Source organism: Conger conger, chromosome 18 (assembly GCF_963514075.1).
Source record: "Conger conger chromosome 18, fConCon1.1, whole genome shotgun sequence".
In the NCBI taxonomy this organism is placed as follows: Eukaryota; Metazoa; Chordata; class Actinopteri; order Anguilliformes; family Congridae; genus Conger; species Conger conger.
In genome coordinates this window covers 5,954,336-5,973,903 of record NC_083777.1, presented here as the reverse complement: position 1 = coordinate 5,973,903, position 19,568 = coordinate 5,954,336, and the positions used below count along the sequence as shown (strand labels likewise).

Below are 19,568 nucleotides of genomic sequence, written 5' to 3'. Positions count from 1 at the left end.
CCTTTACATTTACAGAAATCACACAGATAACTAAAAGTAGCAGAAAGACGTGTGCGCATGTACTTTTGATATAAAATAGGAGCAACCTTTAATCATCAGAGTGCTCTCTTCTCAAGCAGGCCAGTAAATGCATCATGCACAGGGTGTTTTTACGAGTGTCTACAGATAGTAAAAATATATTTTGGGTGATTATTTTTCCTTTAAGAGAGGGCAGATAGAGCCCACAGTGCTGATTCACCCCAGAATATTTCAATTGAAATGATCATAAATATCAAATATATTACATCCAAATAGCAGTTCCACTTTGTATTTGGCATACACGTACTGCCCTGAAAACAGAAATGTGGATTAAACGTCTTTAATAGTAATGTGAATTTGTGGGAGTCACAGCTCCTTAACCTGACAATGTTGACGGTTAAACACTGTAGAACATTAGATACTGCACATTCAAAATGCATGCAGTGTATCCTTAAAGGGGATGTGAACTTACACTGCACATTCAAAATGCCTGCAGTGTATCCTTAAAGGGGATGTGAACTTACACTGCACATTCAAAATGCCTGCAGTGCATCCTTAAAGGGGATGTGAACTTACACTGCACATTCAAAATGCATGCAGTGCATCCTTAAAGGGGATGTGAACTTACACTGCACATTCAAAATGCATGCAGTGCATCCTTAAAGGGGATGTGAACTTGCACTGCACATTTAAAATACACACAGTCAAAATGCATGCAGTGCATCCTTAAAGGGGATGTGAACTTACACTGCACATTCAAAATGCATGCAGTGCATCCTTAAAGGGGATGTGAACTTGCACTGCACATTTAAAATACACACAGTGCATCCTTAAAGGGGATGTGAACTTGCACTGCACATTTAAAATACACACAGTGCATCCCTAAAAGGGGATGTGAACCCTCCTAAGATTCTCGGTGTAGTTTTTCCCCTCATGATTCATCACTGAGCTCACTGAAAGTCAGCAGTGCAGTGAAAGGAACAGCTTGAGCGGCCAAGACAAATCAACAGTGATGTCACAACCTAGCTTGTTCCAAGGTGGCTGCGGCCTAGTTCTAGTAGCTGCAAAGAAAGCAAAGTTTTGTTTATACGGGTCAATTTCAGATTGAAACGCGGGGCCGTTTTTTCTGACGTAAACAGTGCATCACATCCCATTTAAGTCACCCGGCAATTCTCCTTCAGCTTGGAAGTAAACACAAGTCTAACATCTAAAAAAGCCCCAAAAAACCCCCCCCAGAAAACAACAACAACAAATCACAACACATTACCAGTTTCTGGGGTTTGACGATGACTGAACTGTACATTGTGTATGTATATTTACACGTGCGTGCCATTAACTGAAGTCATGTATACGCCGTCTGCTCCTGGTGTTTGCGTGGGACGTGTTGATGAAGGCTTCTCGCGGCAGGCCCGGTGAACTCACCGTTGCCCAGCTCCCAGGAGATGTTGTATTTCTTGCCGGCGCTGTACTTGAGCAGTCCAAGAGCACTGGAGCCGTTCCAGGAGTTGTCGGGATTGCGGTGCAGGGCGTTCAGCCCGAAGATCAGGTGCAGGCCGGCACAATCGGCAAAGTTATAGAGTTTGTCTAAAGACCTGGCTGGGAGAAAGCGAGATGCAGTTGTAACTTTGTTTCTTTTTTTAATTCCCTCTTTTAAGTCTCAACAATATGAAAATCCATCCTCGTTAGAACACACACAGCATTGCCCCAAAACCGGCAGGGTTAATGCTGTATAGTACAATAGCACCATTAGCCCATTAGCAAAGCTCATTGGAGTAGTTTGAAGCTATTTTTTTTTCGTTCTTTTTTTTCCTATAGGAATTCTTTTGGTATGATGGATTACAGGTGAACACACTGCTCAGAAATCTCACGCTGTGAATATGTTCTCAGCAAAAAAAGTATAAAACAAAGTTTAAACACACATACATATTCAAGATAATCAAGGTACATTTCAGTAGGTTTAAAAAAGAAAATCAGCTCTGCAAGGACTCTGTCTGTGTTTTTGTTGTGTTGTTTTTACCAGGGGGTGGGGGGGGTGGGGGGGGGGTAGGCAGAGAAAGGTGGGGTGGGGTGGGGGTGACTGATTTCTGCATCAAGGACCCCTTGAGGGATAACCTAAGCAATGCCTGCTTCTTCAAAGCTTCAAATTCTTTTATGACCCACTTTTGTCTCTAACAGATTCCAGAGGCAATAATAACATGGACACTTCTGATTTACCTTTACGTGATTTACCGTGTTCATGGGGCTCATCTGTCTGAATTAGTGCTTTCACCTCCCTGGCTCACGGCTGGACACGGGAGGGAATTAAATAATTCTGTCTGTGCTGAGCTGGGACAGATGTGTTGCCCAGGCGATCAGCAGGATCTCAGGGCTTTCCTGTACCTCCTGTATCACCCCCCCCCCGCCCAATTACTTCTTGTTCCTGTTATTAATGATAAACATGTCAGAAATTATAATAAGTAAAATAAAAGCAATCTATCATCGCTAAATATGCACTGATTATTCCAGATTAAAAGCAGATTGACAGGTCCTGCTTATTCCCTGCTCAACCATGGACATATATGGAGACATGAACATGACATAAAACAGAGTTTTAGAAATCTGGAAATCATTTCACAATCATTATTTCATAACTTGGATGCCCCAATTATTAATTTAAAAACACCATTGGGTATTATCAGGTAGTGGGAAAGAATGTGTAAGCACAGAGGAAATGACTAGCTGAGGTCTCGCCATATTCTGAAACTTCAAAATCTGTAGTTACTCTTCTGGTTAACCCCTTAAGTATCGCCCCTTTTCTTGACACAAGCTTAAAAATGACATACCCCCCAAAACAATGGTTACTATTCTCAAACCCTTTTGACTACAGGCATAATCCTGGCCTCTTCTGAAAAGTAACCATCTGGGGTTTCTGTTTCAAGAATCAGAATTACTCCAAATATTACTAAAACAAGGTTACAGAAGCTCATACAGAGTGAAAGTGGAAGCTTTTTTTCTCACTGAAAAGAAAAATGTTTTTGACGGGATACAGATTATTGTAGTTGTGGCTGGTGTGCTTAGAAACACAATGGATCCAAGTCACAACACTGAAAAAATCCCCTTTCAAATTTGAGAAGGTTTACTGTATCTGTACTAGGTCACACTGCACATGCTCTTCTGTACAACACACAATTTTCTAAACTTTCCATGTTTTATTTACTGTATTATTGCCAATCATATTGTCGGCTTATACACTCACTGAGCACTTTATTAGGTATTTATTAGACTTATTATTTTGACTTTTTGGTCTTCTGTTGCTGTAGCCTATCCACTTAAGAGGCATTGTGTGTTTAATTGACGCATTGTGTGTTTTACTTGATTTAATTTATGTTATTTATCAGGGATAGTGCACATGAGTCAACACTTTGAGTTTCCACATCAATGTAAATGTTCATCTGTAGTTCCGAACCAGCACGTCTTTGGACTGGGAGGAAACCAGAGTACCCGGAGGAAACCCACGCAGACACAGGATTCAGACATGCTCTTCTGCATACCACTGTTGTAATGTGTGGTTATTTGCATTACTTTCACCTTGCTGTCAGCTTTGACCAGTCTGGCCATTCTCCTCTGACCTCTCTCATTAACAACGCATGCCCACAGAACTGCTGCTCACTGGATGTTTTCTCATCATTCGCTGCAAACACTAGAGACCGTTGGGCGTGAAAATCTCAGGAGATCAGCAGTTTCTGAGATACTCAAACCACCCTGTCCGACACCAACAATCATTTCACGTTCAGAGTCACTTAGAACACGTCATTCCCATTCTGATATTTGGTCTGAAAAACTGAACCTCTTGACCATGTCTGCATGCTTTTATGCATTTAGTTGCTGCCACATGATTGGCTGATTAAATATTTGAATTATCAAGCTGCTGTACAGGTCTACTTCACAAAGTTATCACTGGGTGTATATTGTCATTATTTTTATGCCATTACTACTTTACACATGCACAGACATTCCCATTGAAAATGTACAGAGGGATCTTAGCCTACATTCAGGCCTGACCCTATTAACCGCCCCCTCTTGTTTTGAAACTCTATACGTTAAAAGCAGAGCAATAAACATAAATATTGCGCTGCACTTTGACCGCATTTCCTGTGACAAAAAAGAAACGCATTAAGGCACCAGATGGACTGAAGCATTTTGGCTGTTTAAAGAGTTGTAAATCTGTCACAAATGTGTCAGGGGTATTGCAAGAAATGTGTTAAATGGAGCAGTCATATTTGTCATTTCTGACAAATGATTGGTGAAAGTGATTTGACATCCTTGATGAATAATAAACCATTAGCACACCTGTGCAAATGCGATAAAGAGGGGGAGAATATAGGCCTGTCAAAAGCAGTCCAGCATTCTAACATGGCAGTCACACAATGAATTTTTTAGTTCTGATTTTTTTCTGCCCTCTAAAGAAAACATTGCAGTTATTATTCATATCCTTTCTAACATACAACCAACATACTGAAGCGAACGAAAAAGTTAAGCTCATGAAAGATAAAACCAGGAAATGTCCATGAATAGCTCGACTGTTCAGGCAATCCTTTTGTCTGGGTTTCATCTTCTTGCGGAGCTTTTAAAACAATTGTGTATTTTGTAAAGTGTCAACGGGGAAATTGACATGATATTAAACTTGAAGTATTACGTCTCTGTATCTATCCATCTACACGGATCATGAAAGTTTATAGGACTGTAAAAGCTGAAGAATGTCAACTTAAATTATAATTCTGTCCCCACATTCTGTCAGCAGACATGTAGAATTTAATAGGAGTTGCCAGGGAGGGCAACGAATCCTTTAAAGTTAATTGCTTCAATAGACATTGACTGATTCAAACCAGTTGAGGCAATTTACCGTCTACAACACAATGCAAAATCAAATGCCATAAACCCCAGAAAGTCTAAAACTAAAGTAGCATGTTTTGTATGGAAACAAAACAGCGTCAATATTTTATAAAAGTTATGCTGATAATGAAGGAATGATGAAGTTTCACAACACTGAATCAACCCAGTAAAATAAAATAAGACGCATAACATTAACTGTGTGGCTGATTTCACATTTCACAATAAGTTTCTGTTCCATACTCAATTTAATGACATATATTATTGTTTTCATTGCAAGCATAAAACACACTCAGGTTACACTCATGAAAGAAGATGGCTTTATTGTCACTCTACACACTGTATGTGCTTTCTCCTTGGTAATGCTAACATATGGCCAGGGATAATTTAGCTTTTTTTAATTTTCTTTATAACAGAAACTAAAATGTAACACAGTGGACTGTGGAGCAAATGAGTTAGGAGGAGTGGTCAGGTGGCACAAGAACCAGTCCAGAGGTCAAAGTGCCCCCAACTGGCCAAACAATAGCTCTTCCAGGAGCAAACTAATTCTTCCGGAAGGCATCACATTTAAGTAATAACCCAGTTCACACCCACTTACCCTCAGCAGTTTGACATGAGGGGCTTACGGGGTGTTATGACTGCCGGCTTGTCAAATAAGCCTGTTTCAAAGAAGCCATTATTGAGATTGAGATTTCCCCAGACTCAATCAACTCTGTTTTGCCAACTTCACCCAGTGGATTCTGTGCTCCTGGACCTTCTGCGGTCTAAGCTGCACTGCTCTGCCTGTCTGGAGTTCTTGATGACCAACCCCACCATTTCTGTATACTCCTAATCAACGCCTCCGGAGAGGAGTGCTTAAACTTAACTGTGGTCTGAGTCTGGCAGTCTGCGTCCTCACCAGTCACCCGTTACAGCCCATCTCATTCAAACTGATTCCCTTCTTCAGCGATTCTCTGCAGAATCAGAATCAAACGCGTTATTTTACACAATACAACAATTCCTTTTTGGGTCAGACTTCCCTGAAGCACTCCAGTCCAAACAAACCCCACCCGAGGTCCGAGGGAGGGGGTGGGGAAGAGTGCAGACTACAGACTACAGACTACAGCATGCTGGAGGTCTGCGGTCTCTACCTCCTTTCGCATCGATGGTTGACATGAATGAAGAAATATCAAAGGCAGGTGTGATGAGAAGCAGGGCCTTGCTCTCTGAGCAGTGGGGAAAGAAGAACCATATGTGAGCTGAGGGTTTGCAGGCTCACCCACACCTGAGCTCACGTCTTCCCAGTCCTACCCAGCCGTCCTCCGGCAACCGTAAGGACATTACGCTTTAGCGGGGTAATAGGCTGACCTTGGACCAAACTACATTTATTACAAAATAAAAAACACACATTTCCCCCGTGAATGCCTGAATCCAGTTTGACTTTGACCGGTACCATGACTGAGTGTGTGGTACCCATCACTCTCTGCTGAAGTTTCGACATTTCTTTTTTATCTAAACAGAACCGTTCTCTGGTTTGTGTTCTCGGACAGAGAAGAGCTACAGTTTAGAGATAGAATGACATCGTTCTCTGGTCCTGCAGTTCAGCGGGTATCAACACTAACCTGATTACCTGCTTCGATTATCTGCTAAGCTTTTTAATGTTTACAGCTAATTGTCCCCAAAGTTAAGATTCACAAAGTATAGGCAATGAGGCAATGTATTTCTGAGAAACAGAGCTCAGTTAATGCGTCATTATAATTATTCCACGTGACCTTTCAACCCTGTGCACAGGTGAGACATTAAAATGCAACACAGGAGCAAGCAGGGAATATTGACATTTGGAAAACAGACCCAAGCTTTTCTAGATCAACACTACGGATGGGGACTTCCAGAATGAGTTTCAGCAGAGCACACACTGAGGAGCGCAGAAATCACTTATGCCTGCTCACTACAGCCAAACAACGCCACAGTAATTAAGACAAATGGCAGGATTAAGACAAAGCTCCCAAATCCAGACGTGCTAGAAGCCGACTGTTATTGTTGGAACATTTCAGTGTTCATTTTATAAATTGGGCACTATGATACGGATTGGACAAACTGGACACCAATGATAGCCAATACCCTTTTTTTCTCCAAACTATTACCTCATATTCCTCATGTACAGTATGTGTGCAAAATATTAGCATACATTTTCAGAACATCGTTTACCCCTAACATTTCACAATGAGTTTTATTTTTTATTGTTAAGTAGACATTTCCTGGGAGTGACCAAACGCAGAGGGCCAGCTTCACAAAGATCTTTCGATGTTTTCATCCTGCAAATATGAACATGCAACACGTCTCAAGGAACGTAATTTCTTCATTGGGTTTTTATACCTCTAAGTGCAGAATTCCCCTGTTGCCTGGCTGCAGTGGAAACAGTGGGGTCTGGAGACTGTCAACGTGCTATCTGATCCAGGCCCACCAGAAGAACCAGACCCATACAACAGAGCGCCTCCACGGCTCATTTCCCAGCCAGCAGGCTTGGCATGAAAGACACGATTACTTAAAGAGCGAGGGATAGACAGAAATGAAGATTTAGTAAATAAACACACTCAATCCCCAAAAACCCTTTTTCGTAAAAAAAAAAAAAAAACTATTTAATGGCAAAGTCCAGACACTACTAAGATCAGGCCAAATTGTGAAAAAGTTAAATAGTTTCCGAAGGCAACGTAGCAACCTTGGTGGCATGTGGATTGGCACACACCAAAGGAGTGTGCATCGTACAATCACCCAGGCAACACTAATACAACTTGAGAAACTCCAACAATTAAAAAACAAAAGAAAAAAGTTGGTCTTGCGGTAATGAGTGCAATTATATTCCAGGAAGTCAGAAACAAAAAAAGTAGGTCAGGTTAACCTTGACACGCAACTGGTAAACATTATGAAAACGGACGGATTTTTCACTGTCCATTTGCTGTTCCGGCCTCTTCTCTGGGCTGTGACCAGGCTTGGGGGACGTCTACGATACAGCAATTTTCAGAATGATGTCTAACAACATTAACAGTTCTGAGTCAACAAACCGTGTCCTAACAGTGAGAGATCGAATGGAGATCTGGATGTTGGAATAACATTTCGCTCTGCAGTTCCTTCTGAAGTGGAAAAAAATGAAAAAGAAAAAACTGCAAAGGGAAACAGTTTCACCCTCCAAATAAACCACTTGCAGATTTGAAGAGTTCAATGTCAGAGGAACCTGGATGTGTTCAGCTGATCCTTCAGTAATATTGACTGACAGGCCTGCTGTAATAGCGCTGGGTGTGAGTAACATGGCGAGACAAAATGAGAAGAGAGAGAACGCACTGGGGTTTCTGGCCTGGCCTAAACCACCCTGCACACTGAAGAGACTTAAACAACACGTTACACATCCTACAAACATATAAAACAATACTGACACAGTATAGCCTATGCCACACCCAAGGTTTTAAACCACCCCACCCTCCTGAGGCCACCCAACACAGAACCCTAAGGGTTCTACACTAAGTGTAATTTGCACAGGTATAGAACAACAAAAAAAAAAGTCTTCTTGAAATCAGTATTTTTCTTTGCAATGTTTATTTATTTGTGCTCATAAACCTATATCGAAGGGATGATAATTTTGACACAAATCTGATTCCATGGTAAATGACGTAGTCGCTACATCTTATTGGAGAAACTATTTCCATGCTATGTTGCAACTACCTCCCACAGACAGAGCGTGAAATTGTGCCTACAACAGCCCTACACAATGTAGCTGTGCTGTCAGGGCAGATTCAAATGGATGTTGTGTTGCTGTTATCACTGAAGAAATTATATACATTAATCGATTGACTTGCCATGCATACATACATACCCAAAACTAGGTAGGACATACTATATATTTGCACACTGTCGTTGCAGTTTATTCCAGGAAATTACATTTTGTTCTGTACGAAAGTAACTTATTGGATTCGCATATGCACGCTACCAGCTATAACATGCAGATAAATGCATGCTTATCATATCCAGATTGTATCTAGTTATGATTTAGCCAGATTACAGTTACACCTGGCATTAATATGTCCCCACTGCCTGCATTGAGATCCAATCACAATCCGCCTCTCTCCCAGCTTTTTTTTTTTTTTTTAAAGATATTTTTTAGGCCTTTTTCAGATTTATTGGACAGCATATAGTATAGAGAGACAGGAAGAATGGGAGCGAGAGCGAGGGGAAGACATGTGACAAATGTCGGACGGTCGGATTCGAACCGCCGACGTCGCGGCTCGCAATGAGCAGGCGGTCAGTGCTCTACGGGCTGCGCCACCGAGACACCCCGCCTCTCTCCCAGCTTAAATTTCGATATCCTGCTCTTCGTAGTATCCCAAAAACGATTGTATGACTTATGCTAACATTCCTGTTGTTTGCGTAGCTTTATGGACAGCCACCATTAGCTTTCAAGGGACCCTTTCCTATTGCTGAAATAACACAATACATTTGGCTTTAATTTATAGCAGTTTTAACCCATAAGTCTGTGATTCTGAACAATAATGTTAATTGCAAATAAAAATATCACGGAAATGAATATCAAGAGATGATATGGGATACATTTAAGCCTACACAAACATGCACACAAACATGAGGGACAGGAGTAAGCAAAGCCCACCACACGGGTGGCTTGTCCGTTATCTAATCACATAAATAACATTCTGGACAGGCCTGGTTGCTGATGATTATTGCCATCATGGCTGAAAGAGGACACATCTGTGACACTGAAGGAGAGGTGCATGCTGGGACACGTTGGGCGGACTCTGACACAGCTCAACTTGCCAGTGTTTCACAGGCAAAGGTGCCCGACATGGGGATATCTCTGCACGACCTCTGAGTGTTTTACTTTTCTGTCATGTGCAAGTCGATTCACTCTCCAGTGGAGGAGTGGTGTCATATTCCTGCAGCAGAACTTCAGGCTCTATGACCTGGTGCACAGAGGTCACACAGCCCAGAGGACCCGGCCCGGGACCCCAATAACCGCATTACCGGAACCTGCGGGGCTGAACCACCCTACGAGGCTGAACAGCAAAACACCAATACATTCAGTGACACAAACTCAAATACAGAACTGAAATCACGGCATGACTGTACTACCGATACTATACTGCTATAGCTACTACAAACAGAAAATCCAAAATATATAATCCAAAAATCACAGACTTTTCCTCAGTCATTGAATTTCAAGAGAAGAACAAACCAGACTTATTGGATGAAGTCGAAACAATCTTGTTCCCACATACAGAACATAATTATTATATTCAATTTTACCTTGATTCAAATACATAGCTTCCCTGCTTTCACTGCACAGAGCTACTAGCTGAATGATTCACATCTGCTAAGACAGGAGTCACTACTCTTCTTTGTACTTGCTTGGCGACGGGTTTGTTTTAGAATAGGTTTTCTTACTTATTTTACAACATTGTGCAATACTCAGTCTCTCACCAGAGTACAGCACAAATCTCTTTATAAAATGTCAGCCTTGCCAGCGATCTGCAGTAGCTAAAACAAAAAAAGTTTGGAGAGATTTATTTCCCTTTTTATGCCCCTAAACACTGGAACTTCCTCCCACAGCAGATCAAACAGCCTAAACCTATTGAAATCTTTAACAGTTGACTTTTTATATCATACTGTTCCATATTGTCTCCCCAGATTTCACCTATTTTTGGCCTTGCATTCTATGACGTTGCTTGATCCATGTGTTGTTTGTTTTTAAAGCCATCTTTAAAGGACTGTTTTTACTTGCTCTATGCTGTATGCACTTTGTACTTGTACTTGCCTTGCATGGCAGCCAATCACCGTTGGTGTGAGAGTGTGTGTGAATGGGTGAATGAGAAGCAATAATTGTACATCGCTTTGGATAAAGGCGCTATATAAATGCCAGCCATTTACCATTTACTGAAAGTCAGTGTAGAAAGGGTGCATTATAAACAATATCAAACCGCAGTGCACCGGCACCCTAACCCTAAACCCTAAACCCTGCTGCACCTCTACTCCCACTTTGGCTCATGGGGATTCATTATTATACCCAACTATACCAAACTAGCTCAGGCACATCAAAACCCCTGACCGAAATGGCACTTCCCCAATGCGCCAGTTCACCACAAGCCATGTGCCAGTTGCAAAATATATCCCTAAATCATATATTTATTTGGAAATGGAAGTAGTGGGGAAAGAACACTAAATAAGTAAACAATGAACAATAATAATGAATAATTACGTTTGATACCAGTTCTCACATATTTAAACAGTACAGTACAGTACAGCTCGCAGGCAGGCTGAGGGACAGACGGGCCTCACCACACCTCTCCACCCCGGTTGCGTGGGACGTGGAGCGGCGGGAGAACGGAAGGAGGTGTGCGTCTGGGGGAACAGCCAAGAGGCAGCAGGTTATAGAGATGGCCTCCGGTGTCCATTTCAAGGGAACAGGTCCTGCAGTGGCCCTGTGGCACCGTGGCCAGAAGCCGGCATGGGGGCTCAGGCCTCTGCATGTGTGAGCGCCGTGACAGTTTAATAGCCTGCAATTACTGCAGGTATGCAGAGAAAACAGAGACTCCTTCTGGATTTACTCCTCAATACCCCCCCTAGCCTTATTCCAACACTCCTCTTTCTCTCACACCCAGACGCAGAGTGGTGGGCTTCTTAGTAACGCAAAACAGGGGCAAAAAAAAAAAAAAAAAGAGAACAGCCCTAATTGATTAGCTAATAATGTGGTAAATATATACATTTCTCTCCGTCCATCTTCTTAGATTACTTTCAGAGCCATAACAGAGTGAGATCATTATGCCATCGCATCTCGAATGTTGAGCTGTGAACAGCGCACCGAGTTGTTGAGGAATTTAAACTGGTGCCTATTACAAGTCAAATGAAAAACAGACTACAATAACAATGGACTGGTTCTCATTTATTGCCTTGTGCTGGCTCTAAGAATAACCTGAAGAACTGCAAGCAGCATCGAGCTAGGAGGATGAACATTGGGAGGATGTTGAAAGCATGAGGCTTTTTCCTAACCGCAAGCAGAACACTGATACCGGGAAGCCTTTTAAAAGAACATCAGCCATGTTTAGCACCTGAGAATACAGGAACTCTGTACCTTAACTCATATTGAAATCTAGATAGCACACAGTGCCACTCTATCATTGCTCCTACAACATGTATGTGGAAACACAATAATAGCATTTTTAACATTACTTTAAAATAGAAATGTATCTTATTAAAGAGGCATTATTAAATATATCAGTTTACAATTATATGCTAAAGTATTTTGACCCTTGTGTAATTTTTTGGCATGGCAGAGAGGCCATTATTAAAAAAAAAAAAACATCTAAGAGTTTTGCCTTTGCAAAAGAGCACAAGAGCAATCCAGCTGAAATGTGGGAACGGGTTTGTGGTCAGATGAGACTAAAGCTGAACTCTCTGGCCTTGCGGTAAGTCTGGTGCAAACTGAACACAGCACATGTCCCACTCATTACCAGCCTTACAGAGATGCAAAGTGGCAGCAGTATCATCCCAAAGGGACACTGCTTCTCCCAGCGACTGGCGAACAGTGCCTTTACAGTGTAAACAATAAGCACGTACTGTTAGCTAGAGGCCTCGCCAGGAGGACAACGATCCAACAAACCTTTCAGCTGGGCGACGATCCAAAGCACAGGGCCAGAACTACATTGGAGTAGCGCAGGATTAAAAAGATTAAATGACCTCAACCGCATGAAAACTCAGCGGTGTCTAAGCACAAAGCTGGAATGAGGCTATGAAGAACAATGGGCAAATCACTCCCAACCGACGTTCAAGATGGTATAAACCAACCAAAAATGTTGTTATTGCAGTGAAGGGTCCACCGAATATTAGTTGAGAAAACAACATGTTTCTGTTTTGTTTTCTTAAAATGACATGAAACGGATTTTGCCTTTTAAAATCTATTGGTTTGGGGGGGGGGGGGTTGAAATGTTTTTTGTGAAAATTTTGTTCTAAATAAATAAAAAACATTTTTTATCATCCATTTTCAAGTGTCCAGCAAAAATACTCATCTGCTTGTCATTCTGAACACTTCTGGCCAACTGCCAGAAGATTAGTGCTTAAACTCATTCAAGAAGAGCCATTGTTGGTGTGTTTTCACACTATGTTTATTTCAGCCTCTCAAGTGGACCCAGACGGATGACTCAGAATGTTCTGTGCACATGTGAACATGACAAACAAACTCAGACCTATCTGAAACTAACCGAACTCAGGCCACTTGAGGAGGTGGTCTCAGCATGGTTTTTTTTTTTTTTCCCCGGTTCTTTTCAAGGTCCACTTCACTTGTGCACTGTGAACACAAAGTGGGCCCAGTCCACTTTGCGTTTTGCTGTAGACTTTAATACCTCGAGACTTTGCCGTACATTGATTATTTGCAGCCGCGGCGACTTCAGAGCATACCTAGCAGGGAATAGAAAGCAGAACGGCGGCTGGTGGCGTTTGGGGGATTGTGTGGTCAGGAGAAACCTGCACTCTCCTTGTACCAGCATCCTCAAACGGTAACACAACCAAATTATATACACAACAGCAGAGGCCATCTTGAAGAAAATGACCCATAATGAGGGTTAGAGGGTTTGAACTAAGTGGTATACAAGTAACATTTAAAAAAATATGTTAGAACATTTTACTCTCTGTATGCTTCCACTTTATTGTAATAGTAATATATTAGTAATATAACAGTAATAATAATAGTGATAATAATAATAATTATGGATAGCTTCAATACTTGAACACATGGCATTTTGTAAAGATGAGCATTTGTAAATGGATATGTCTGGAACAAACACTATGATCCTGTATTTATTTATGTAAAAGTTGATGTGATTCTTTCTCTTATGGTTCTGATCTGCTCAGAGATGCACATACATCCTAAGGGGTATGGCAAATATTCCCGGCTGCTCTCTTTTTAAGGCAGATCCCCAGGAACGCAGGACTCTTGTGGTGAAGCGTTCTGGTTCATTTTAAACATGCTTCAAAAAGAAGCCTTGGGGTGGGTAGTGGGGGGGGGGGGGGGGTTGAGTGTACTTCCAGCTTCCAGACAGGAGAGAAGACAGGGGGAAATTAATTGAAAACTTCTTCAATTTTTTTTTGGGGCTTTTTATGAATTCAGTATGAGGTTTTTCCAGGGCGTACTGTGTGTGCTTTGTGACCGGTATCCAAACACTCAAAGCTTGTGTATCGTCTATGGCGGAGGTAGCTGGTTGCTGCAGACAGGGAAATGACATGTGCTCTTGAACTTAGGTATGGGGGCGATTAGAGCAGTACGTACCCCAAAACAAAACTAGTTCACAGAGCATATCAGATGTGCTTGAGAAGTTATAATCTTGTTTCCATTTCACCACGTCATAAATCTTGAGACAAAATCTGATCATACCCAGCAGTATCTTGCTGGGATTTTGAGCCATGGTTTGTCAGGAAACATACCATGTCAGATCCATACCATTACATACAGGACAGTGAAAACTCTTTGGAGCAATAAAAAGGATTAAACATACATTCCAGATCACTGACAGCTCAAATGAGATTACTGTCCAATTCAAGTTATCTGACCTCTGAACTTTGGGTTTTTAGGGCTTTCAACAATTTCTGTACTAATGTACTTATCTTTGTAGCTCCTGATCATTTTAGTCATGTTGTATGCTATTCATGACTTTGTACAGCAGACATGTTAAAGGTCCAGTGATGCACTGATGCAGTGATTGAGTGAGTCATCCCTTCATATTAATCCAGTAATTTCAATCTAGGCAATAGAATAAATGCGCTTCGTCAATAGAAGGGGTGAGCATCGCTGGCCAAAAATAAATGATCACAGACTTATTTAAGGCACAGAGTAAGACAAAATAAAGTGTGTTCTCTGTGACTTATTGTACTTTCTACCTAGTGGTACGGGTAACCGGGAGGACAATGTGGTTCCAATAGACTTGCTATGTGCCTGTGGTGATCTGCTAAATACTGTAATGTCATACAACCCAAATATGTTCATGTTTATAAACACAAAATTACATAGACCCTCCTTTCATAGCCTGTATACTACTTTGAGAAGCGCTCAGGTCAAACCGCTTTTGTATTAGGAAGAATGCAAGCTATGCAGGCACCTGTTTTTCATTTCATAGGGTGAGGCCGGGAAGCCTTTTCACGTTTGCGTACTGTACGTGTTTGTGTTGACGTGACTTTGCGTGGCGTTCCCGTTAGCGCTGAAACCCTGGCCGGGGGAGATGGAGGGGCTGAGTGAGATGTTAACATCTCGGCACACACTCCAGTGTATATACGTACGCACACGTTCGTATACACAAACCAGCGCTCCCCGGAGAACCCGCTCCACGCAGCAACACAATCCCGCAGCGACGGAGGTATGCAAAGCGGTGTTTGGTTTCCTCCTAGTGTCAACAGTCCTGGGCGGTGGGCTAAGCTGAGCCACGTTTGACGAGGACAAAGACACAAGACCATGCCAAATTACATCAACTGGTTTCGCGTGTTATATAAGATCTGCATTAAAAGTTGAGAGTTGCAGCGGAGCCAGCTCATTGAAAAATGTTAACCGTTCAGTGCAGGGAGGAGGAACAAGCCCATGCATTTTCTAGGCATCGCTTCCAAAAAAATCTGCAGCAAAAAAAATACTATCTTTGCAAATAAATACAAAATTTGCTCCAACAAGGAAGTAACCACGCCCTTCTATCTCTTATAATGCGGTTTTGGATGCTGTATGGAAAGTAGCTATTTCCATCCAGAGATACTGAACAGCCAGAATTATGACATCAGTGACAGTTCTGACTTGTGTTTGTTTGAAACTAGGCAACAGGGCAGATATGTTATAACTTCATGGCAGTGTGATAAGAAACTGTGTTTTGAGGGGGGAAAATGTTTGAATCTTAGTCCAAGTCTCACAACATTTCAGAAAACAGAAAGTCATACATTGCAGAAACAGTTTCCATACATTTTGATAAAACACAGCCAGGACATGTGTTCTCCATCTTCAAATTAAACAGGAGTCAAAGAGGCAAAGCCACTTCACAGAGACTGTAGACTCAAATGTGTGAATACTATGCTCAAAGTCACTCTCAGAGTGCACTCACTCCACAGGCACACAACCAGAGTAACCAGACCACAGAGCGCAAGAGTCAAAAACTAACATTCAACCCCCCTTTAATCAGCACTGTACCTCACTGTTCCTGGCTCTAAATCTGGGCGAGTTTGCCGTTCAGCTCAGTGTGTAGAGTGAGGATGAAAAATGTCATCACGTGAGAAGCTGACCCCAGGTGTGCTGAGGTGAGCTCCAGTTCTGATGGATGCCCCCCAGTGCTACATGTGTCAGAGATTAGTCACACTTTCAGGTTCAAAAAGCCCTGGCTTAAATCTGTAACCGCCATAGAGTATTATTACGATTCCTGTGACCTGCTATTACTGACCCAGGTAATACTGTAATTGACCCTTCCTGAAGCTCTGCCCAAGTTCCATTATCCTTAAGTTACTGGTTTAACCTCAAAGAGAAAATCTCCATTGGGAACAATGGAAAACCTACTGAGGATTATGAAAACTAGTACTGTAATATAAGCAAAAAAGGTAATCTCGAATAAATCATTGCTTTTAGGAGGCGATCGGGTACAATATGGTCACATTAAATTACTTTATACCACGGCACTGAAAAATAATACGTCCTTTTGATTGGCCGAGACGTGTCATTACTATGGGAATGGCTCCATTCACTTGCATAGCAACTGAAGTCTGGAATACAGCGTAAAATTTTTATAAATTGCTTACTATTACTTTGCGAGCTAACATTAGTTAATAGCCGAATGTTTTATTTCCTTTCGGCGATGGTGAGCTAGTGAACTTTTCGTTGGCCATGATGCAGTTGGCTTTTAATTACAGCAAGCAATTTTAGGCTGCGTAAAGATTTTTTTTTCTCAGCAACAGGGACTATTATTTCTCCCGTTCCCATTGTGTTTAAATTAATACATTTGTTTCTATACTAAAAATAAATTGTCAATAGCTACATTACTATAGCAAGCTAGCTGTGGTATAAGCAGGATAATACCCTATGAACGAGTCAGTTATGAGAAAAGGATCGCCGTTCAGGTTGGTAAACGTCAGGAAATTATTTCCTCATAACTGACTCGTTCATAGGGTATTATCCCTTATATAGGCTATTTCACAACAATCTGTAGCCACGACTAGTTTCTGTCGCATCCAACAACTAGCTGCCAGCTATGAAAGTTTCGGAAACAGTGGTTTCATGAAACAAAATGGTTACCATTGTTCTAGCATTCAACTTGCATTAACAAATTAGAAAAGTCATTGACACATTCACAGTAAGATCGTTGACAATGTAACTGCTAGCAAGCAGAAGCCAAGTTGTCAATTTCGGGAATCACTGGAAATTGCCCCATGTGTACTGTTTTCAGTCAATTACATACCTGTCAACCCCTTGCAACATCTGGACATATTTAAAGCTTCCAACCAGTATAGCAAAATAAAGACATCAAAAAACTGTATGGACTTTCTTTAGTGCTAAAAATTGGTAAGAAGATAGACACATTCAAACTAGATAACAAGCTACTACCACATTTCAACCTAGGTTTCTGGTAATGCCTTCTTTTTGACATAGTGTCTTAAGGAACTATTCACTCCCTTTTTTTTTAATTCACATTTTGTCCTGCGCCTGTTAGACATGCAACAGCATCAAAGTAGTTTTTCCCTTTCAGCAACACAATAAATTCAACAGGTTTATTGTACAATATTTTTAATTGAACTGGCTATTCATTTTTTATTAATTTCATCATGGCTCCATCTATCTTGCCCTTGATGATACCTTCCTAGTCCCTCCTTCTAAAAAAAAGCGAATCCATATCCTGATGCTGCCAAAACCACGCTAATGTTGTGTAGCATGCCCCACAGTACTTGCACAGCGAAAATACTGCCATCTGATGCTCCTGTTGACTGTTTTCAGACCTCGGTTTCAGGTTGGTTGGTTCAGTTGGCGAGGATTCACGCCTCCAGTGATCTCCACTGTTCCACTGGACACCTGGAAGTCAACCAAGACTGTGCGAGAAGGATCTTCCTCCAGCCTATCTCTTTGCAAGCCTGACTACAGCAGGCAGTGATGCTAAGAAGCCGAGCTTAGCATCACCTGACTCAGAGGAGAGCAGGTGCTCGTACCCTCCCAAACCAATAGTGGGGGTCCAATTACGAGTGCTGACATATTTGAGCATTCCAAATTAGGAGAAAAGTAGGAAATATGCCGTATTTTGGCACCACTTCTGAATCCTAAATGACCTCCCAATACCTTCCTGCCTGCCAATGTGTTTTCAGGGGCTATACTGTAGACAGGGTATCATTATACTCACAGCAGCATTAAGGCGGAGGCCGATGAACAGTGAAGACTGAAAGCGCTCGAATGGACCGACACATTCTTCACATAACAGTGACTGCACTGTTCCTGGGGTCGCGTTACACAGCACAAAGTGCTTCTCCGTCAACACAAAACAAAGCCAGAATGAAAAATATTACCCATCTGAGCTGTCCATTCAGCACCATTTGCTCTGTTTGCCACACAAACTGTTGAGCCAATTTCCTTTCGCCACAGAGACTGAAGTAATCAACCAATAACACGCACAGATACAGAACAATAGCCCACACCTGATATTTAGCCCATTGCATTATGACTGTGGCATGACATTACAACTAAAACACAGATTGTGTAATTACGTAACCCTTTTAAGAACTGCGATTTCAAGTTGATACTTACACTTACAAGGCTTTTTTCCATTTTTAAACATCCAAAAACTGCTTTGCCAATTATCATCTGCTGAAATTCCGCTCTTTCGTTGACACACACCTATATGTTTTGTGCTGGCAGGCTGTACATTGTGCAATAAGAGAGCTACATGAATTATCACAGAGTAATCTGCAATGTATATTATTAGTATGCCTCTTAATGCACATTAAATATGAAAAAAACAAAACAAAGTGAGCCAATGTGGTGTTTTACCCTGTTACAACTTTTCACATTTACACATTTTCAAGTTTCAAAAAGCTCTGTCCTCACAAACAACACAGCGGCACCTGAAACTCGTGTCTGGTGAACCAACTGAGGCCAACTAAACGATCAGGCCAACAACCGAGCTGGAGAGTGTTCATTCTTGTTCTGACAAAAGTAAAAAGAGAACCGTTTTGACACTGAAAGCACATTCTCACAAAACAACTTGTCGGGAACTGAGGAATGCTAATTTTTCCCAAGGAACTGCACTTTGTAAAACAATGGACATACAAAACGTAAACACTCTGGTGCTCTCAAAGTAAAGCAAAAAGAGCTTCAAGTGATGTCTTTGAACTTTTTTTTGTGAATACAGTATAAAAATGCACAACACTCAAGTATCAACAATGGTAAAAAAAAAACAAAAAAAAAAACATTTCTTCTTTATTCATCTCATTCATTTTAACTAGCTAATATTTTATGTTTCACAAATGCACAACCTACATTACATAAATATCTAAAATATGCTATAATATGTATATAGCTTATTTTAAATCCTTGACAATCTGCATGCAAATAATGAGAATATTGTGGTTGAAGTGGATTGTGTAAAAAAAAAAATAAAAAATAAAAATAAAAAGAATATATATCCTTACATTTTAACTGTCAGATGTTT

At 41.3% G+C, this 19,568-nt stretch overlaps 1 protein-coding gene across 1 annotated transcript in view; it reads right to left on the bottom strand.

Annotated features, from left to right (window-relative positions):
- Positions 1–19,568, bottom strand: part of hpse2 (heparanase 2) — a 99,508-nt gene that overhangs the window by 53,722 nt on the left and 26,218 nt on the right. Inside the window, exon 4 of the mRNA XM_061228803.1 lies at positions 1,441–1,614. Within this exon, the coding sequence (XP_061084787.1) occupies positions 1,441–1,614 (174 nt within the window). The remainder of the gene's footprint in view (positions 1–1,440; positions 1,615–19,568) is intronic.